The 22,770-nt window shown below is 42.1% G+C and overlaps 1 protein-coding gene across 2 annotated transcripts in view; it reads left to right on the top strand.

Moving 5' to 3' along the window:
• PWP1 (PWP1 homolog, endonuclein) overlaps positions 1–22,770 on the top strand; it is a 630,765-nt gene that overhangs the window by 167,783 nt on the left and 440,212 nt on the right. For both annotated transcript variants that reach the window (XM_044087585.1, XM_044087586.1), the window contains one exon: positions 16,023–16,093. In XM_044087585.1, coding sequence (XP_043943520.1) covers positions 16,023–16,093 — 71 coding nt within the window. The remainder of the gene's footprint in view (positions 1–16,022; positions 16,094–22,770) is intronic.

Raw genomic sequence — 22,770 nt, 5'->3', positions numbered from 1 at the left:
GTCATTTGCTTTCTACTCTTAATAATATTTACATAGTTTCATTTGGCAATGGGATTATATACCTTCTGTGATTAATCTGCTTGTAAATTTGTTCTGTTTTGTGTGCGTTTGTGAATTTACTTCATCCAGGCTGTGTCTGCAAATGGTCTAATTTGATCAGTGTGCTACCCCGGTAAACAAACTAAATAAGCTGCTTTACTTTAAACAATTTTTGTGTGGTGTGGAATGACTGTCCCTTCTATTTACCCAATGTAGTTCCCTTTTTTCTTCAAGTTGTGTGATTTCAGTGGTAGTATTTTATAAGGAAGAGGGGTGCGGGTGGCAGATCCCCCCCCCCCCACCTCAAATCAGTGGGTACAAAAAGTTTATCTGCTGTTTTTGCATGTAAGTCGTTTTGTTTTGAAGTGGTGACACATTTAGTGATGACCAAGAAACAGGCCATAGTTTATTGGAAGTAACCTCAAACAGACTCGAGTATAAATTAAAGACAAAGGATGAGTACGCGTTTTAAGGTGGCAGTTTGAAGCCACACTCTCTCTCAGGCATGCTATATAGGGTACAGTCATCTGTGCATGTTTATATATGTGTATATGTATGTATGTGTGTGTGTGTGTGTGTGTGTGTGTGTGTGTGTGTGTGTGTGTGTATATATGGCTGAATGTTCTTGTCTTAACTAAAGTAAGAGAAATGTAAATTGTGATGTTTGTATTTTTCAATGCTAATAAGTTATCTGCAGAACATTGCTTGTCCCTATGGTACACATTTTTTGTATGGAATGTAGTCTTAACGAGTATAGATCATGTGCACAGTTTCTCTGTTATTTATTCAACAGCAGGATACCCCATGAACTAAATGCTTCCAGAAGCTGCTTAAGCTGCCTTATTTTAGCTGCTCTTACTTTTAGATTACTGATTTCCATTGGTTTGATAGATTGCATGCATTTAGCATTGACTACTTTTGTCATTTCTCTCAAGTTAACACCTTAATCTGTCCCATATTTCACCACTCTAATCAAACCCTCCCACTACCTCAAGTTGGCTCTTATACTTAACTTTTCTGTTGTATTAACAGTTACTACACCAATTGTTATGTAGTCCAATCTCTCCTACATTCTTACCCACGGGTTCGGAGCCAAATATCGGCTCCGACTCGGCCAACTTTTATTTACTAGCTCGAAGTCTCTCATTGGCTGGGCCAAGCAGGTATCCCGTGCTGCACTGCTCCATATCCCCAGATCTCGTTTGCCGCTCGTGTAGCTAGGACGTGGTCTCACTTGGCTGTGGCTAAGTACCTTCTTTTTTCAATTTCTCTTGAGAAATTTGATAGTTGTTTAACCACAAAAGCTATTTTAATAGCTATTCTTCTTGTTGCTTGTTTGTAGTGTTTTTTGTTTGTGTAGTTGGTATCCTTAACTGTTCCGGTGGGCTAGGCTTGTTTTACTTAGAGGACCTAGTCGTCCTTTCTCTGTGTAGTGCTCTGTTTCCTTGGGGAAGGCTTCTGTTAGTGTATTTTGGGATACATGTGTTCTGCTTAATTTTAAGTAGTGTGTTGTGAGTTAGTAAAGAACCATTTTACTTGGAGGTTCTTTGGTTGCCTTGTGTAGTCTGATTACTAGTTTCCCGCCTTACTGTTTTTTCCAGCTAGGTTGTTTTCGTGGTCTGCTTATGCAAGATGTCTAAGGATCAGAAGGAACATAAAACCTTCCGGCTTTAAAAAAATGTTCCAAGTATAGTTACAAAATGTCCATTACGGATGGGCATTCCGTATGTGTTTACTGCCTAGGAGCTATTCATTTGCAAGAGTCTTGTAGCTTCTGTCACGCCTTCAGTCCGAGGGTGCTCCAGGAGAGGAAAAATAAACTAATATTGAAGGGACTCCTAAAACCTTCATTTGAGGAGTCTTTAGACTGTACTTGTAGCTCTCAGTCCAAGTCTAAAGCTTCAAAGGCGAAGAAGAGATCTCCGGCTCCATCTGTCTCCTCGGAGCCACCGGAGAAAACTTCTAAACTTGACTCTACCTCCTCGGCTCCTCTGTCCTCGGGGCCACAGGAGGTGTCTGTAGTACTGGAATTCGCGTCGGCTCCTATTTTACTGGAACCCATTCGGAGCCGGTCGCCCAGTGTTAGGCATGGTTCTCCCGGGAGGAGAGCCCAATCTCCCTCCCTGTCCTCCAAATCCTCCAGGCTTTCTGATTTGGATGTCAGTAGAGTGGTACAGAGGCTCCTGCAGTCGCCAGTGTTGGCAAAATTATTCTTGGCTCCGATCCAGTCGGCTCCAGAGCCTGTCCCCATGCTTGTGTCTATGGTTCCTCCTCTGAGCACTTCCTTGTCTTCGGAGCTGGAGTGCTCCACTCAGAGTGATGTTCTTGCACCGGCTCCGATACCCCTCAAGGGTTTATCGGTGCTGACGTTGGCTCCAACCCAGTTGGCTCCATTCACAGGGTTCGGCACTCTGGTTTCCTCAGTTGGGCCCGAGGGAGATACTTCGGGACACCTGTCTGTTCCGAGCCTCTCTCTTGGCACATCGGCTCGGGGGACCCTGACCCCGGTCTTTGCCTCGGAGGCCGGTTGGTCCTCTGATTCGGGGGGACCCACCTTCGAGGCCATGCGGAGCGCACTGGCCAGTCATCAGTTACATCACCCGGATCGGTCATTCCATCCCCTTCCACCTCGGCTAGAGCCTCTGACATCCCCCTATACATAGATGGCGGAGCCCAAAGGTCTGGGGATACCCTCAGGAGTCAGTATTCCTCAAGGCCTTTGGTGCTCAACCCTCCGCCTCCTGGGTGACTCCACCCTTCGACGAGCTCCTGGATTTAATTTGTCGAAGGGTGTGGGAGAATCCTGATTTGGTGGAACCTGTACCCCGAAGGCCCAATAAGTTTCTTTCTGACCCCCAATAAGTTTCTTTCTGCCCCCGTAGGGAAAGTTTCTGTCCAAAGGGGTTTCTGTAGATGCCATGGTGGTGGCGACGGCCACACAGCAGGAAGTAGCAGAGTCTTCTCCCTCCGTCCATCCTCCTAACAAGGAGTCTAGGAGCATGGAGTGGTACGGGAAGTGTACCCTCTCGTCGGCGTCCTTCACCCTACGGTCACTTTACTACCTCTGTCATTTTACTCTGCTCCAGAGAGATCTCCTCAAGGAGTTAGGAGATACTCTAGCGGGTAACGTACCTGAGGCGATAGCGCACACCGTTAACGCCCAGGTGTCTACCCTCAATTCTCTTGTCAACTCGCCCATGAGGCTCATATCATATGCAGCTGAGGGGGCAAGTAGGGCAGCCAGTTCGGGAGTAGCCCTCAGGAGGCAAGACTGGATGCGCCTGTGTCATTTCGCGGAGGCCTTAAAGTCTTCCTTCACTGACGTTCCTTTTGATGGTTCCTCGCTCTTTGGGACCAAAGTGAAAGACACCCTCACCAGATGCGAGTAAGAGGGAAAGACCCCTGTCTGCCGTAAGGGTCCATTTTGAGGGGAGGGAAAATGTGGTTCAAGAAATTGCAGAAGTTTTTCCCAGCCACACAAGGTGAGTCCCCCTCCAGAGGCAGAGGAGGGGGAGGTTATTCTGGAAGACGCCGCCCTAGAGGCAGAGGAGGCCCCCGCAACTCGGGAGACCGTGATTCCTTTCGCTTTTCTTTCTACCATCGTTCCTGATGTGTTGCCCGACTGTGCTATTCCGGAGCCAGTCGGGGACCGCATATCGTTGTACCCGGAAGCCTGGGAAAGCATCACCCAGGATCGATGGGTATTATGAATAGTTTCCGGAGGTTACGCCATCCCCTTTTCGTCAGACCCCCCTCCAGTCAGGAGAATCCAAGACGTTCCACCCAGTCAAAGGGATCACGCAGCATTAGAGGTTTCAAAGCTGCTAAAGAAGGGTGTCGTGCAACCTGTCCCCTCAGACCAAATCGGATTAGGGACTTACTCAAGACTCTCTTTGGTGCTGAAAAGAACAGGGGACCTGAGACCCTTTCTAGATCTCAGCAGATTAAACCACTACGTTCTGAAGTCCAAGTTCTGAATGGTCACCCTTCAGTCCATTTTTCCGTTGCTGGAAAAAGAAGTATGAATGTGCTCCATCGACCTCAAGAATGCTTACTATCATATCAAAATGGACAGGGCATCCAGGAGTCACCTACGCTTCCAGCTGGGAGCCAGTCATTTTCAGTTTCGTGCCCTACCCTTTGGTCTCACCACAGCCCCCAGGATGTTCACCAAGTGTTTGGCGGTGGTGACAGCTCACCTGAGACGTCAAGGATTCCAAGTGTTTCTGTACCTGGACGACTGGCTCCTTACCGCCTCCACCAGGCATCTACTCATCCAAGCCAGGGATGCTACAATTACCCTCTGTCAATGACTAGGAATAATATCGATCTGGGAAAAATCTGCCTTGCTGCCCTCACAGCATGTCACGTTTATAGGCGCAGAGCTAGACACGGTTCAAATGCGGGCCTTCTTGCTGCACGACAGGATCACAGTATTACAAAATCAGGTTCACGTTTTATTACCCCTCAGGAAAGTACAGGCGAGATGGGTTCTTCAGTTTCTGGGCACCATGGCAGCTAAAATTATGTTAGTGCCTCTAGCGAGATTACACATGAGGCTTCTTCAGTGGCTCCTCTTTGCCCAATGGTCTCTCCAAAAACTCCCCCTTTCCCACCAGATCCTACTCAGATTGATGCAGACAGGATCTCTGTTGGTGGCTGTGCTCCACCAATCTGGATGAGGGGAAACAGTTTGTTCCTCCGTCACCTGTTGCCATGGTGACCACGGACATCTCCCAGATGGGGTGGTGGGGGCATTATCTTGGCAGGGCGGTCCAAGGCACGTGGCAAGATCACGAGGTACATCTGCACATCAATGTCTTAGAGATGAGAGCGGTGTTACTGGCGTTGCGGGCACTTCAGAGCTCTCTTCCTCTGGGGACGATTGCAATGCACTCAGACAACATGTCTGTTGTGTGGTATCTAAACAAACAAGGAGGAAACAGATCTTACCCCCTGTGCAGACAGGTCATGCGAGTGTGGCAGTGGGCAATGTCTTTCCAACGTTTTCTAGTGGCAACGCACATTCCGGGGAAGGCCAGTGTGATAGCAGACAGGCTGAGCAGAGCTATTCTGATGCCTTACGAGTGGTCCCTGAACCTTCTGGTTGCGGAACAGATTTTCAGCAGGTGGGGTCAGCCTTGCTGCGATCTTTTTGCCAATCCCTTCAATGCCAAATGCAGCAACTACTTCACCCTGATCCCCCCACAGGGGGAGTCACCCAGGAACGCTCTAGTTCACGATTGGCCCTCCGGTCTGCTCTATGCTTTCCCTCCGTTTCCTCTGTTACCAAGAGTGATTCAGAAAGCCATATCCTTGGAAAGCAAGATGATTCTAATTGCCCCACACTGGCCTCGCCAGGTTTGGTTCTCCTTTCTCCATCCATTCGCTGTGGACAGTCCTTGGATTCTGGACCCAGTACCAGACCTACTGACACACATGTCGGGACAGTTCCATCCCTCCCTGCGGACCCTCAGGTTGACAGCCTGGCTACTCCACTTCCGTCGTTAGTCAGACTTCATCGTTTTTCACCTGAGGGTGGTGCACATTTTATCCTCTTCTCATAAATCTTCGACCAGGAAGATTTATTCCAGCAAATGGAAGAGATTCTCTATTTGGGCTTATGCCCAAGGAATTGACACTTATCAGCCCCAATTGCTGCTGTTTTGGATTTCTTGTCCATGCTCTTTTAGCAGGGCTCTGCACCCGCTACCACTAAAGTCCAGCTGGCGGCTATTTCAAACTTTCATACCTCCTATGAGCCTTCCCTTATTGTGCATAAACTCTGTAAGGCCTTTCTAAAGGGCACCTTATTACTCTGGCCTCCTGTGTCAGAACCTGTCATGCCCTGGGATCTAAACTTTGTTTTGTAAACTCTTACTTCTCCACCTTTTGAGCTAGCTGCCACCTGTGAATTAAAGTTTTTGTCCTGGAAGACCACCTTTCTAATAGCCATCACATCAGCCAGACGGGTGTCAGAGATTCAAGCTCTCTCCATCAAACCCCCGTATTTAATTTTTCATAAGGACATAGTTTCTCTTAGACCTAATCCGTCCTTCCTTCCCATGGTAACATCTACTGTGAATCTCAATCAGTCTATTGAGCTGCCAGTGTTCTTCCCTCAATTCTCGAAAAAGGCAGAGTTTAGATTTCATGAACTGGACGTGCACAGACAATTACGATTCTATCTACACAGGATCAAACACCTACGAAAATCTGACCAATTGTTTGTTTTCTTTTCAGAAAGTAGACTGGGTTCCCCTGTCTCCAAGGTTACCATTTCCAGATGGATTTTGAATTGTATTTCCTTTATTTATTCTTCAGCGGGAAAAAAAATCTACCTTTCCCCATCAAGGCTCACTCTACTAGGGCTGTTTCTGCGTCTCTGGCATACCATGCCAGACTATCTTTGGATGATATTTGTGCTGCAGCCACATGGGCTTCCCCGCACACCTTTATTACTCATTGCAAACTGGACGTGGCTTCTAGGGGCCGGGCTTCCTTTGGTTCCACAGTCCTCAGGAATATCTTCCTTTGAGCCTCCCAGGATAGAGGTGCTGGGGACGCTGTCCCGTGAGTAAGAATGTAGGCGAGATTGGACTACATAACATCAAGAAGTTGTGTACTCACAATAACGTTCGATGTATGTAGTCCATCTCGCCTCACATTCTTACCTCCCACCTGCCCCCTTCCTGGAGGATCTGGATGTTAGGATTGGTGCTAGAATACCCTTCAATGGTAGTTTGTTTTTTACTTATTCCCCTTGATAGTGTTTTACCTTATTGGATTGTTATGCATGAGGTGTGATTGTTGGATTCGCAGCAAACTAGATCTGGGGTTATGGAGCAGTGCAGCATGGGATACCTGCTTGGCCCAGCCAATGAGATACTTCGAGCTAGTAAATAAAAGTTGGCCGAGTCGGAGCCGATATTTGGCTCTGAACCAGTGAGTAAGAATGTGAGGCGAGATGGACTACATACATCGAATGTTATGGTGAGTACATAACTTCTTGTTACCCTACATTCAGCAGGTAAGTAACCCTTCTGTTACCACTTCAGGCACTTTCCTTTAATCCCCAATTGCTTTAACCCCTACCAGTAACAATCAGTGCAGCTCCTGTAAGTTTTGTTTCAGCCACTCCTTGCAGTTATCAGTACACTAATTTTAGCTCTGTCTACCAAATGTCTATCCCCATGAAACTGTCAGCAGATCCTGACTCTCTCCTATGACCAATCTTTTTGCAGTAGGCATTTCTGAATCATTGTAGGAACTGCTTATGTTGGCAACCCACCACTCCTAGATTCTTCTGCCTGTATCTGTGAAGAAGTGCCTCCAGGCAAAATTAAGTAGATGCATCTCTTTACTCCCACCACTGTCAGTAGAGTCTCGCAGTACTTCACTTGTTTGTTTATTTTTTAAACTTCTTTATTTAAATTGTATATTTCAAACTGTCATATAAGTTTTACATACATAATATGTAAGAAAAATTGTAATAAGTTAACAAATTTCATTCATTCCTGCATTATGGAAATTGCTTAATCCTTGCCTTTCCTTAATCCTCACTTTTCCTCACCCTGAACATTGTTCTGCATATATTGTTCCCACAAATTTCATTTTTTCTATGAAAGTTTCACCTTCCATTTTGTATAGATACCACTTCAGGTTCTTTTGTCTCCGTTACAGTATTGATAACTTCCATTTATATTTGGCATAGATTTTTATTTCCTTTCTGGAATATTATTTTTTTTTAATTTTTTGCCTATAGCATTAAACATAGCAAGGCCTTACTATACCTAGACAATTCAGATCCTGTAGCTCACTTATAATGAATCATTTATTTAGTTAAAGCCATTTGTTTTCACAACATTTGTGTCAGAGTATTCTGTAGAGACATTTTAAAATCTGCCAATGTCCGACATTTCTAAACGCACATATTTCCAGTCACCTCTTTCTTCTGCATCACATTTTCAGCCTCAGGCAGAATCCTCTGAAGTGTGCCTTAAGGTATAACACCTATGCAATCACTTTTTTCTTTTCCTTTCTGTTTTTAGCATATTTATTGAATTATCACTTGTTTGTGACATAGTCCGTCATACATTTTTATGAATGTAAACAAACCATATTGACATATTTTCAGTTGCAAACATTCTAAATCCTGTATAATCTTCTGTACAGTTATTGTCAATCTAACATTACATAGCTCATTCAAGTCTTGCCATTCCTTAAACCTCATTTCCCCTCCAAAACATTCTTCTGCATGTATTGTTACTACATTTCCCATAATTTTCTCGTACCCTTTTCTAAAGATCCCATTTCCAGTTGTTCTTTTTTTTGTGTTACTCTATTTACTATGTCTAGTATGGTTGGTTTAGACTTGTATTTCCATTTTCTAGTAGTTGTTTGTTTGGCAGCCACTAGAATTAAACTCAGCAAGACCTTACTGTGTCTAGTCAATTCGAATTCTCTATCACCATAATTTCCTTAGTTACACCAGATTGCGTATTTCTGACAAGAGTAGTCTGCGGGGAATTTTCTGAAAACACTTTCATGCAAAAGTCCCAAATTTTTTAATTGCGTGCCTAAGAGACCTAGAAAATTCTTCCTATTGTTCCTTAGTATTCCATTTTTTTCTTCCCACTCTTTTGCAACCTCCTCTGATATAGCCATCATGCATTATTTTGTAGAGCCTACTAATTATCTTTTTTTTAAATAGCTACTTCTTCTTTATTCCAGCAAAAACTTTACCAGAGCTAGTCTTTCACTTAGCACTTCCCTGTCTCTTTTTCTTTGCCTGTACTCTTGTCACTCTATTGATAGAGAAGGCAGTATGTAACCTGCAGTCCAGACTTTTGCTTAGCCTCATCCCATAACCTTTCTCACTTGAGATGTTTTCTCAAAGTACCTCGGTTCCAGTAAATTCCAGACCACCTGTTGCCTATTATCTGTACCCATACTTTCATATATCCCTGTTGGTAAAATATTTCTCCATTACCTCCACATAAACAGGTGAAATACCTAGCGTGGGAAGTCTATAAATCCATACATAAGCCTCCCAGACATCCCCATGTGGAATAGATCAGCCATTTAGAGTGAACGTTTGCCTAAACCCTTATGTACTGCTACAGGAGCTTGCTATGACTGCAAACCTGCCCCCTCCTCCAAAGATCATTTATGCCTTTTTTGATGGTCCCTACTTCGGGCCAGTAATCAAGCAGCCTCAATCCTCGCCACTGACATGGGCGGCCACTAGGAACAAAAATGGATACACACAGTATTTTCAGATGCAAATCCCTGTACCAAGCACACATTCTGTTATGAGCACCCAAGGAGCACACTCTAGACCTGAGGCTGAACTCCTTCTCTCTCTTCAGGCCCCAAACGGGACTCCACACTAATGACTTTGGAGCTCTGTGCCCCTGTTCCCAGTAGCTGTCGTACACACACACACACACACACACTTCCCCTTCTGCCCAGACAGTAAGGTAATTGTGCTGCCACCAGTCAGTTACTCTATGACTCTTACAAAGGTACCCAATTATACTGAGTAAACATAATACGAATACAAATGGTAGAGTTTGACCAGTGCAGCAAGGCTTTCAAGAATGGCCACAGTGTCACTAAAATAAGCATAAGTACTCTCAAGATGTTAAAATTGTTCTCTAAAAGACCAGCCACCATGAAAGGCATATAAATATTTATTAATAAATAAAATAGCACGAGAATACTGAATATCAAGTTACAATAAACACCAAAGTTTCAATCACTGGAGATGTAAAAAAATAACACTCCAGCAAGTCTAGATGAGGTGTGAAGTTGTGTGAGATATCATTGACATCTTTCCTGTCAGATTCCAGAAGACAAAGTGCTTTTGCGAGAGTTACGTCATATCTCTTACTAATATCTAAAAAAAATCCTTTCAGTGCTGGTTATAGGAAGACCTCACATCTGGTCACCTGACTCTGGTATAGTAAGATCTGTTGCAGCATCTGAATGCTATAAAACAATTTCAGAAACTTCCACCCTTTCAGGGCAGCAATTAGTTCATCCCTAAGGACATACAGTAAGATTCTTGTCCTGGTTTTCCAAAACATTTTTGTCTCTGTGACCCTGTTGTCAGCCATTTGGGGTAGTCTACCATAATGGAGATTTAGTGAGATACAGCTGCTGTACGTCTGTAAGGAGTGTAAACCATTAGTGTTGAGTAGTATTCTGTCCTGTCCTGTCCAAGAATAAACTTAGATGAAATAATCAGCTACAATAATTGACTTAACTGGTGTCATATTAGCTCCACCAGTGTATTTTCTTGGACTGAATGTGCCAAGGACAGACTGCATCTCTCTGCTCATGGATTTTCCATACTGGCTCGAATATTTGAGTCTCCTATAGTGCCTTTTTTAAGAAACATTCAATTGATGAGCGTACCCACATAGCAAAATCCAATTTGAACTATACTAGGGCAAAGCTTCAGCTTACCTCACCCTTGAAGACGTTAATAGTTGTGTACTTATTGAGGCTTTGTTCAGAGCACTGATAATGCACTCGTGCAAGGAGTGCTGTGTATACCACTGAGAACCATTTAGTGACCTCCCTCATAGCTCAGACTTGGGTTCCATCCTGTTTGTTATTTATGTCTCAGAATAATATCAAGCATACTGTATCTTTGGGTAACCAAGTTTATAGATAACTGCAGATTGGTTGAAATTGTTAGATCGCCCAGTGATGCCTAAATTCTCCTGTAGGATCTAGATCAGAGTGCGCCTGACATGTTAATGACGGGTCTTTCCTAATGCTCTAAGAAATGTAGCACAGTTTCATTTGAGGCCTGGATATTTAATGTTGACTTAGCTTTCTTTTGGCCACCATGCCTCAGTCATGGTCAGAAAGTCCTCCTGCTTTGCACATCTTACCTGTCATGGCATCTGCTCTACTTCCAATGATGTCCTTGTCCCCCTTTGTCTCTGTTTCTCTCTCTCTCTCATCAGACCCATTATCAGATACAGTGGCTTCTTTGTAATGCAGGTCTGAAAAATCCTTGTCCAGCTCTTAAGGTCTAGAAAAAATTCCTGGCTAAAAGAACCTTTTGTTTAAGCTATGTAAGTGTCTTCAGCAAACTAAAATGTGTATCACTCCATTACAGGTTTTTAAAAGGAAATCTTTGCCCAACACTTTGTGTTGTGAAAGGCCTCTTATTTTCAATGTGTTCATCTTCATAGTTCAAATAGTTCGCCTAATACCCACTCCAGGGACATAAGCCTGTACGTCAGTCGGAGTAGCTTCCTGGTGAAAACTTTAAAGTAAGCCTTGATGTCATAATGGGGGACCATAAACTCCTGCTTGCCATTTAATACTGATCTAGCCAGAGACAACTAGTCTACCCTAATTTATAACATTGATGTGGCTACGTTTCTTGACGAGTGTCCATCTCTGAGCTTAGCCATGAACCTTTGGGTCTATATTATATCCTCGAACACTTAAAAAAGCGAACGCTGATTGATCAAACTTATTTTTGCGAAACTGCAAAATATCGAAGCAGCAGAAACTCTATTTTTTTTCCTAGGGAAAGAATTTGGTTGTCCTTTTCTGTTGCTTCAGTATTTTCAGTGTTATGGTGGAAAGTTACCGGTCGGATTCAGGTAAGTGTGCGATTGTGTGGATGTGAGTGTTAGGGTGATTTAGGTGAGTTAGGGTTAGGGCTCGGGTTAGGTGTGTATGCGATTGAGTGGACTTGAGGGTTAGGGCAGATTTAAGTGAGTTAGGGTTAGGGAGCTGATGAGGTGAGTGTGCGATAGTGACGGACCCTAAGTTTAGGGTTTGGGTTAAGATAAGTGGGTAGTTAGTGGTGTGGTGTGTGCATAGTTTAGTGTAGGGTTAGGTATCAGATTTTAGGTGTATGTGTGTGGATTTCTGTTTGTTTGGTGTGCTTTGGATCAGCGACCCCCCCCCCCCCACCTGGGAAAAAAAATCGCTGATCTGACAGTTCGAGATTGTAAGCTTTTGCTTAAATTAGGTCGATCAATCAGCGTTCGCTTTTTTAAGCATTCGATGATATAATATAGACCCGAACCTTTAACTGGACAGGTGAAATCCTTTGTTACAGTCAGGGTGTCCCACAGGGCTCTGTCCTAGGCCCTTACTTGTTTAGATTGCATCTTTCAGACCTAATTTTTTCATCTGAGGTGTTCTACTGTCTATATGCAGATGACCTGAAATTGGGTAAACTGATTACTTGAGTTACAGGTAAGGCATGTCTGCAAAATAACTTGATTAAATTGACCGTTTGGGCATAGGAGAATTATATCCTGATAAATACATCAAAAACTAAGCATATGAGATTTGGGAGACATAAATCAACAGGTGAATGTTTAATACAGCACACAATAATTGAAACTATCGACTCATTTAAGGACCTGGGTATATGGTTAGATTCAGCTATGAGTTTTTAATCATATCAACCAATTGATTAATGATAGTTACAGAACTATAAGTTGTATGTTTGATTTCCTAGACTTTATAAGTCATTGTTTGTTAGTTACATTAGACCCAAACTTGAGTATGGAATAACAATATGGAAACCCTACAAGAAAACAAGCTTGAGTAAACTGGAAAGAGTACAGCAGAAATATATAAAGGGCATCCATGGATGTGAAAATTTAAGTTATTATGAAAGACTAAAATATCTGAACTTGTACAGTGCCTCTTAGTCAAGTATATAGGGCATTTAGAGACAACTACCTCTGGGAATGTTTGGGGTTATCAAAAAGTACTAGAAGAATCATCCGACAACCTATGTAGAAGATTCTATGGGAATAAGAAATGTACTAATTGGTTCTCTGACAGAGTAGCTGATGCATGGAACAGACTGACAAATTACATTAAAGCTAGTACTAGTTTAGATATTTTTAAGAACAGCCTGGATACTTATTATGGGAACAAGTGTTTTGGTATATTGGCAAGCTAGAAGGGCATTAATGCCCGTGCTTGAAATATTTGTATGTATGTATGTTTAATGTAAGCAACACCTGACTACCCCTTTGCAAACATAGATCAAGCTGCCAGTACCCGTAACATGTTCCACATTTACTTGGAACTGGGGTAGAGGGCATTTAAGAAATTTGTACTTGCATGCATGAACATCCAGCCAGCCTATATTAGAAATGAAATGGAGCTTAACCAGTTTTAAAAAAATGTAGAAAGAATATTTCTCAGATGTTTGCAAATGTAAATGTCTTAAAGTTGATGCATTTCTGCACAACTGACTGGCTGCATTTTGATTTGGTGCCCCCCCCCCCATTATTTTAGGATGTGTTCACTATGTATTTCCTGTTGCACCCAGAGTATTTGTTCCTGGTGATTTGTATACTATTATTTTGATGTATTTGTACTTTTTGTAATCATTTTGTATTATTGGTCTAAGTCGAGGCTGGAAAGTGTCCATTAATCAGTTTATCTAGCAAGTTAACAAACAGTATACCATCATGCTTTTTGTTTGTTCATAAAGCCAAGCACATTGTTTTCAATTGCAGAAACAGTCGCATTAATTTAACGTATAAGGAGCAAGTGTAAAAGTTTGTATGAAGTGTGTTTTTTTTCTAGTTTTGTTTCTGGTCACAGTGTTGTATACATGAGACAAGAAAGTTTGCTTCCATTAGTTTTATATTTTTGTTCATTGTAGATGATCAGTGTACAGAATTGAGTGCCCTTTCATTCTGTAAAGGCATACACAGCTTTATATGTGCTTGCTTGTGTGATGTGGAGGAATGAAGTCATTACTGAGATACTGGTCAGTTTTTGGCCCAGGCCTTTGAGGAACCAGCTGAAGAGGAATGAAGGAATATTTCATACCCTCCACTCTGTGTCAAGAGTGTGGAGTACTTGATTCTGAGGTGTATTCTATCAAGAATTTTTGTTGAAGATCAGAGAGTAGAAGAAAAGCATCTGCTTCTAGTGGGTGCAGGGCTGCTTGTGGGTTAGTCGTAGCATAAAGATGTTACTTGTTTCTGCAGGTATCTATTGCACATGCATCCTTTGCTGCCAAGGGGATATGGACTAGAGCTTGAAGAATTCTCCATGCCCTGATTGCTACCTCCGTGGGCACCCATGTTGTATTTGAGAATAGTTGTGGATCATGCAGTCAGCAGGAACAGGGGAGCTAAATTGCAAAAAAAAAAAAAAAAAAAAAACTTCGCAAAGGAGGGTTTTTTCAGATCTGTAATTATATTATTTGTTATATTTTGTGTCTCTATAAAAATAAGGTATTTGTTTAGAATAAAGGTAAAATAACTTACCAAGCATTCTTAAGAATCGTGGCCCATGCTAACTGTAATAAGACATATGAAGGATTTCCATTAAAGTTATTTATGTTTACATTGGCTATAAAGCAAGGATTATGACAGAAAAGATGAGCTGGTAGAGGAGGCTATTGGCATGGGAAAGTTCAAAAGATGTAGTAGAAGGGGAGAGGTTGTCCTAAATTATTTTATGGTATCTTTGATCAGTAGGGCAACTCTTCATGCAGGAAATTCTCACCTGAAGAACCCACTTTGATTCCCATCCAGGAGTACATTGTACTAACATAATGTATCTTACGAAAAAATACATTCTGAATAGTGAGACCCCTTAACTGTTTTCTTGAGGTCTGTGAGGAGAGTTTTTCACCATTTGATAAAAGTATTAGTAGAGGGAATAGATACAAATTATGTCTAATAAATCTTTGTGATGTGGTACTGAATAGGGAAAGTTTTGAGTGACAGGAATAACTTTGGGTGCAGCTATGATAGTGTGTTCATCTGCAGTAGAAACTACTCCCCGCGAATAAAAATTGGACATATGATTTAATATCTAGGATCATTACATTGCTGCAGTGTTTGCATTGATGCTTTAGTGCTTGGGTCACTGATTTGGTTCATAGCTGTGGTGCATTCTCTGCAGCATCTGTCCTCACTGGCTTTGCATTGTTTTTTGCCAGTCTCCAGTATCCTTTTACTTACAAGAATATGTAGTGGGTGAACTGGCAATCTTCCTTAATGGCCACATAAATGTGAGTGTTGTTTGCTCTGTATGAGATGTCATTCCCCAGGCCTTGTCTCTGCTTTATGATCATTGCTTGTTGTATTGGTTCTGCTTCCTCTGTAGCCCTGAGTAAAATAATGCAGTTATTGGAGAATAAATGAAACAATATTTGAAGCGGTCGGGTACCTTCTCAGTACAAACCCAACTGACATAATTAACCTAAAAAGCATCTCTGTCTTGGCTTATTGTGTGTGCCATGCCAGGTTGGATTTGGTGGTATTTGAAGCTTTGCAGCATTTTATACAGTAGAACAATTTAAAGAAAATCATTTTCTTTTCCAGCTATTGAGAGTAACCAACTTAAATGCTTGCCATGTTTTTCATTATCCCTGCCATTTTCTCATAAAACCATGCAAAATTTAGTGGTATTGCAAGAAAGTTCTTAATGTCCAAAGAAGGAATGTGTTTCGTTGGTTAGTTGAAAGTTGCAACAGATAAGAGTGTGATAGCATTGTCCTTTTTGTATGAAATGTTGAATGGATTTTATTTATTTTTTTTTAATCAAGCCCAAAAGATGATTGGGGAGTGAATATACAAACTTGTTTGCAAGGTCTTTCCACAATTTCCAAATTTTTAAATAAATAAGGGTTCAGTAATATCCATGGAATAAATACTGCCATTTTTAATACTGGAGTTTCTGGGTGCTCAAGAATTGGTAAGTCATTGTTAAAAGAATTGCTTGTGTAGAAATTACATGAAATTATGTGCTGCCCTAATTCTCATGGCCTCTACAGTATCATCATAGTGGGGAAATCCCCCAATTTAAAACCTTTGGCTATTGTTATTAAGCTTTTCATATGTTTTTTTTTTTTTGAGAAGTTTCTGCTTGTGAATGTGCGGTTTAATTTGAGTAAGCTTCCACACGTCAAACAGGGGAAAACTTTGCTATAATTCTTTTTTTCTTCTTTTATACAGAATACCACCGCTGAGGAAGGAGAAGGGCATTCTGATGCTGTGTTGGACCTTTCATGGAATAAACATGTCAGGTAAAATGTTTGATATTCATTGCGATTTTAGTAGTTGGGTGTTTTGAAGATATTCTTGCAGTTGTGATGAAAACCGAAGACTTTTTTATGTAGGTGGACATATAAGACATGTAAGACGGAAGCTTGGGAAAGTTCAGAGTGAAATATTTATGATGTTACTGTGTTGCAGCATTCCTTGAAATGAGAATAAAGCACTTATATGCCAATCAACATATTTTCTGTTCCATTATAGTGTGCTTATTTAGTATAAATTCAGACAAATTGCCTTTCATGTCCTATTTTGAATATCCCATGTTTGACTTTTAAGTGCTGTTTTACCTTAGGTCTGGTATCAGAAATTAAGGCAGCTGTTAATATACAAGGGCGATGGCATTGCAGTATCCTTGTGTCAGAAGGATTGTGCTATGGTATCTTGAGATGAGGATGGTATAACTTCCCATGACTAAAAAGGTGACCATATAGTATCTTGACTTCAAAGGGATGACATCAGAATGCTAGAGCATCAAATGGCTGGTGCCATGTTCTGGTCTAAGAAATGTGCTAATGTATTATCATAGCCTCAAAAGACTTATTTCATTATCTCGTCATAGACGAATGGCACTGCAGTATTGCGAAATAGGGATTGTGCTTTATAACGTTGACACCAAAAGGGTGTTTTCTTTGTGTCCTGTGTGGGTTTTCTCATTGTTCTGATTGCCAGAAGGGTGGTGCTGCTGAGTCCTGGCATTAGGACTGTACAGTCGTGACACAGTGACATAAGAGCAGGGACATGTATATCAGAAGTGTTGGACTGTAATATATCTCATCTTATACATGTAAATCTAACTCCATATTAAGCCCATGGAGCAAAAGTGTTCCAAAGTTGTTAATAAATCTGCTTTCCATCCTCAAAAGGATGCGCCCATATTCAACTCCCTGTACTGCATAAGGTTTATTCAAAACAGTAAAAAATAAACTACTGGTATTCCCATTGTGAACAGCATGGAAATGTTGAGCAACTGGATTATTAAGCCTGGCATGCCACACATCCCCCAAATGCTCCATAATTCTTCTTTTAACAAAACGACATTAGATGAGGTATATTACATAGTTATTGTTCTAAATGATGTATATATTTTTGTATTAGTATCAAAAGCAGTAAACAATTATAATATATTATGTTAAGTGCAATAGGTATTTAATGTTCATGTACTTTAAATTTTCCTGACTCACTGATTAATCAATTATTATATTGTTTAATTGAATAATTGATGTAGTGAAATGTATTTAAACTGCACCATTCTGGTGAGAAATTATTCCCTGGAAGGCTTTATGCCAAAGTACGAGGAGCACAGTAAATTTGGATGGTGACCGTTTCAACAGTTGTCGGTGTGTTTTTTTTTTTTTTTTTGCATTTGGTAAGTTGGTTCGTGGTGTGGTGATACATAAATTCACTGCCAGAAATGCAAAGCTAAGCTCAAAACTATAAACAGACCCTTCACACAGGCTTGACTTCATACATTTGTTGGTATAGTGCATCTGTCCACCTTGGGATGGGGTGGGGGGCTTTCAGCATGTTTCACCTTGACAAAACAGTCGTGCAAAAGCTCACTGTTGACAGAATAGGTACATAATCTTCAGCACTTGGGAATTTAGCTGCTGATAAAAATTTTGCCAGAATTGCAGATTGATCGAAAGGATGTCTTTGCATGGAGAATACTCCCTTTTCCCTAAGGTGCATTGACCACAGAGTTGATTGTGTTAAAAGTCCCGTGCTTAGTAATGTGTAGGGGAATGTCCACAAAAATATTATGAATTTTAATTAGAACTCTGTTTTTGTTTCTAAATGATTGGTTCTCATAGAACATAGCAGTAGGCATTTTACCTCTTTTTCTGTCTGCAGTCCTTGAAGATAGGTTACAGATGCTGTCTCGGACTTGCCCAGATGGCTTCAGAATTCCCCTTTCGGCATGTACTTCTCCTTCCCTACCAGTCTCTGTTTGGTTGCCAAACTGACAGTCATACAGACTGAGGCTTTACATGGCAACTGGAGTAGGAATGGGGGATCCAGTTAAGATTGTCAAGACAAAATTCACAAAACACTACCTGGATAACTGTGTAGCAGAAGTGGTACCCAGTCTTCAGTGCTAGATAAATGCATATCAGTCTGTGCCACAGCCACTGGCAGCTGGAGAAACTGTTATCAGGTATATCTGATGCAGGAAGCCAACTAGTCCCAACATGAGAGTAATGTAATTGTTGCCAAAACCTTTTACCTGTCTTAGCTGTCAGTATGCATTGAATCCTGGGTTGCATTCCTCCTGTACAACAGTGGCCATACCCCAGTTGTGCCATCATTCAAATACAGTAACACAGTGTGGCACCAGAGTGAACTGACATAAATACTGAGTCCACTGGACACAAGTGTCCCATTTCAGGTGTGCTCCTGGAGCACTATCTGATTTGAGTGACTTGCTCAGAGTCACACACTAGGCAGATGTAACTGGAAAGAATTAAACCCAGTACACCGAGTGTAGGAAATGACTTGTTAACTGCTCAGAACTTTATTCCTCCACTCTCACTGCTAGACCAATTCTCTCTGATAACTGCCAGATCCTTTCTAACCAGTTAGCAGAAGCAGGGTAGAAGAAGAGACCTAGCACAGCAGAGAGAAAATGAGGTGTTGAGATATATTTTTTTTTATCTGCTGCAAGGAAAAATTTAAAGACAACTGGGAAAGTCCTGCTTGCATCCTCTGTTGGACTGAGCGTGTTGCACAAACTGAGATGATTCTTTCATTTCTGACTCTGCAGTCTTTGCATACGAGAAGAATATAAAGCTTGTACATCTGTACCAAGAGAGAAGACTCTGCTAACATTGTTTTGAAGGGTCACTGTAGGAAAACCACCTTCAGCTTAAACACATTGCTTAGCCTGTAATGTCTCACAAATGTATGCACAGAAGACCTTTTTCTCCCCGTAACTGGCTGAAATTCCTTTAAGAGCCACTAAAACAGCTGCTCCACTAGCCATATACATTTTGTTACAACCTTGATAGACTTGTTAGTAGAGTCTAAACAGATTTCAGTATGCTTGGCGTAGTGGAAACAGCCTGCTTACCAGAGGAGCTGCTTCTGTATTTTAGCCAAATACGTATAAATTCGGTTTATATTAATGATTCAGAGGAATTAATTTGCTCTGCCAAGACTTATAGATCCATGCCAGATGTGTGACAAGCAACTAAAGTCAGTGACTGGACCACATTCCACAATCCCATATCCATCCTGCAAAGCTGATCCGAATGCTTCTCTGCATGCACAGTACCATTTCACCATGATGATGGTGATATCCATAACCACATTAAAAAAACTCTTGTTTTAGAGCATTATTGAAAACACATAATAGGATTTGCAGTTGGGATCAGAAGTGTTGGACAGTCCAGGATTTCAGGTGTGTTGCACTCAGCCTTTCTGATGCATTTGTTTTTAGAACCTGAGCAGGAAGGAGAAGTGCAAAGTGAATGGCCACATTCATCTGGGCTACCAGTACCAACCACTGATTTTCCATGACCAATGAGGGTTGCGCAAGAAGTCACAGATCCATGTGAATGTTCTTTGTGTTTCACTGTTGCAGTCATCATATTTGGGTTATCTGCCTGCAGGTAGCCCTCAACCAGCCTGAATACCAGAGTCTTCAGATTTCGGATGCTGTCGCCTCTTCCATGACGTCAGGTCGTCAGGGGTATAAAACATGCAGCCAATGCCATTACACCAGTATTTCTTGCTGTGCGGTACCCGAAGCCGAAGCAGTTCGCAAGTGCCGGTCGGCTGACTCCTGAAATTTTTGTTTTCGAGTTTCAGACCCGAAATCTTCAAAAAGGTAAGTACCCCGTTGGGGATCCATTTTTTTGCTCTAACCGATGTCAGAAAAAAATTAACAATTGTCTTGCCTGTGGAAAGCGAATACCTCATAGAGATTTTCATTCTTACTGCATCACCTGTTTAGGCCCAGACCACAATGTTCCTCGCTGTCGGTTTTGTGCCTTGTTCAATGCCCGAACTATTCATCGTTGGGCTGTTTTTGTAGCTAAATACTTTCTTTCTCGATCTCCGTACTCCGAAATGGCTTCCTTTAGCCATCCGACTACCGATCTTCTGAAAAAAGGCAAGGGTAAAGACAGAGACAGACCGCTTAGGTCCAAAACTGCTGACGATGCTACCGCTAAACTAGTCACCAGTCCACCGGTGAGATGCTTTCGCAGCCCCCTGATACCCACTACTACTGATTCGCAGGCCTCTACTGAAACCCATTTGGAGTCCGGTATGCCATGAGATGCTTCAACTATGGAACCTGCGGATGTCTCTACCTTGGATGGGTCCGGAGCCACTGTGCAGGCACCAGCTTCTTTGGGTGTATTCAGACCTACCGATTTTCATATTAAACAGACGACTTCATTTCAAGGTAAGAATTCCAAATTCCTCAGGCCTAAAGCTCGCACTAAGCCTAGAAAGCCGACGACCAAAGCGCATTCTCAGGCCCATATGCCTCAAAAACAAATGCTTAGAATGGCTGAAGACCTTATTACCTTAATTAGGGGAAGCTAGCCATCCTCCTCTGAGAGACCTAGAACTGATTTTCTTTCTGATTCTTCTGAGGAGGAATCTGATATCTCTACTTCTTCTGACTACCAGGATTTACCCTTCTCTACTTATGAGGATTCTGATGCAGAGGATTCCATTTCCTCTGCTTCCCCTCCAGAAGATTTTTCTTTTGGTGAAACTTTGCATACCCTTAGGGAGCATTTCCGCTGGGAAAGCCTGGACTTTTCACAGTCCAAAAAGAGACTTGGGGAATTTTTAAACCTGCCTCAACACAGGCCTCTAGCTGTCCCTCCTGTTTTGGAGATTGTAGATGACGTTTTCTTGGAATCCAGCCTTACTCCAGACACTATGCCTCTTGCTTCCAGGAAACCTGGCAGGTACTACAGAGTACCTGACTCTCACAAATTCCTGTTCAAGAATCCTACTGCGGATCCAGAGACCATTTTCCAAGGGCCAAAAGGCATTAAGGCTACAACTGTCAAAAATCCTACCCCTTCTGATAGGGATTCTAGAGCTTTAGACAGATAGGGTAAGAAGGTATATACTTCTGCTACTTTGGCCATTAGGGCTTTAAATTGCCAGTTTCATATGTTAAAGTATCAGCATATTATGGAATTAATTAAACAGAAAACTATGTTGATTCTGGACTCTGCTGAACACAAAGATTTACAAGAGTTAATGCATTCTGCTGACCAAGTAGGTAAACATACTTTGCAATGTGGTTTTGATGCTTTAGAAGCATCTTGCAGGGCTGCTGTTACTGAGTTTGTACTTAGAAGGCATGCTTGGCTTAAAGAACAAAACTTGCCAGATCATGTTAAAGCTAAATTACTGGATACACCCGTAAACCAAGAGCTCTTTTTTGGCAACAAAGCAGAAGTAGTCCTCAAAAGGATGGAGGAAAAAGCTAAATCTATGCAAACTGTTAAAAGATTTCTTACAAGTACAGCCACCTAGATTCAATAGACATTGGCCTTCAAAGAAATGGTCCTTTCCAGTCCCTTCTCAGTCCAAACCCAGAAGCAGCAGACCACCAAGACTTCAGTCTCAGGCTATGCACAGATCTAAGCAGTGGGTGCCCCCACTTCCAAAGCAGGAAGTAGTAAGCCACCCCCTTATGGAAAAATGGCACAATGACTTCTCCTTAACTCTTCTAAGCCTTGCTCAACTATTTGCTCCCTTAGAAGGAAAGCTCGCCCTGCATGCAAAAAACTGGGAACTCATTACCCAGGACAAATGGGTTTTAAACAGTTTCCCTAGGATACAGATTCCACTTACACTCACTCCCAATCCCAAGTGGATGGCCAGACCTCCCCCCAAATCAGTGGGCGGAGGCTCAAAAACAGGTACTCTCTCTCCTCAGTATCAGGGCTATTCAACCTGTCCCAGCAGAACAAAAAAGGGGAGAAGAATTTTATTCAAGACTGTTCTGGTTCCCAGAAAAGAGAGCTCCTGGTGTTGTATCTTGGACTTTTCTATTCTCAACACCTTTCTGGTGGTTCCGAAATTCAAAATGCTAACTCTTCAACAGCTTCTTCCTATACTAGCCAAGGATGCATGGCTGGCAACTCTAGATTTAAAAGAAGCTTACCTGCACATTCCAGTAAGGGAATCCTGCAGAAAATACCTACGCTTCAGGGCAGGCTCCATGCACATCAGTTCTCTGCACTTCCCTTAGGCTTATCTACTGTGCCCAGGGTATTCACAAAGTGCCTCGCTCCAGCCATTGCATTTTGCATGCAGAGAAATATTCAGATTTACCCATACTTGGGCGATTGCCTAATTCAGGCAGAGAGTCAGGACTTGCTATTACAACACCTGGCATTTGTAAAGTGACTTCTAACTTCTCTGGGGTACACCATTAATGAGAAGAAAGCACACCTATTACCCTGCCAACAGATTGTATTCCTGGGAGCAAGCTTGAACACAGCTTCCCAGATGGCATTCCCCACTCCAGAGAAACAAGTTCATTTGACGACCTATTTCAAACTACCGTCCACAGAAACCCAGCTATGTGCAAGGAAAATCCTGCAAGCCCTGGGATTCATGGCCTCTTGCCTTCTGTTAATTCCATATCCCAGACTGCATATGAGGAAAC

Source organism: Protopterus annectens, chromosome 11.part0 (genome assembly GCF_019279795.1).
Source record: "Protopterus annectens isolate FY-2018-M chromosome 11.part0, PAN1.0, whole genome shotgun sequence".
Taxonomy (NCBI): domain Eukaryota; kingdom Metazoa; phylum Chordata; order Ceratodontiformes; family Protopteridae; genus Protopterus; species Protopterus annectens.
Note: the sequence above shows the minus strand (reverse complement) of the source record. Positions and strands in the feature narration are given on the sequence as shown.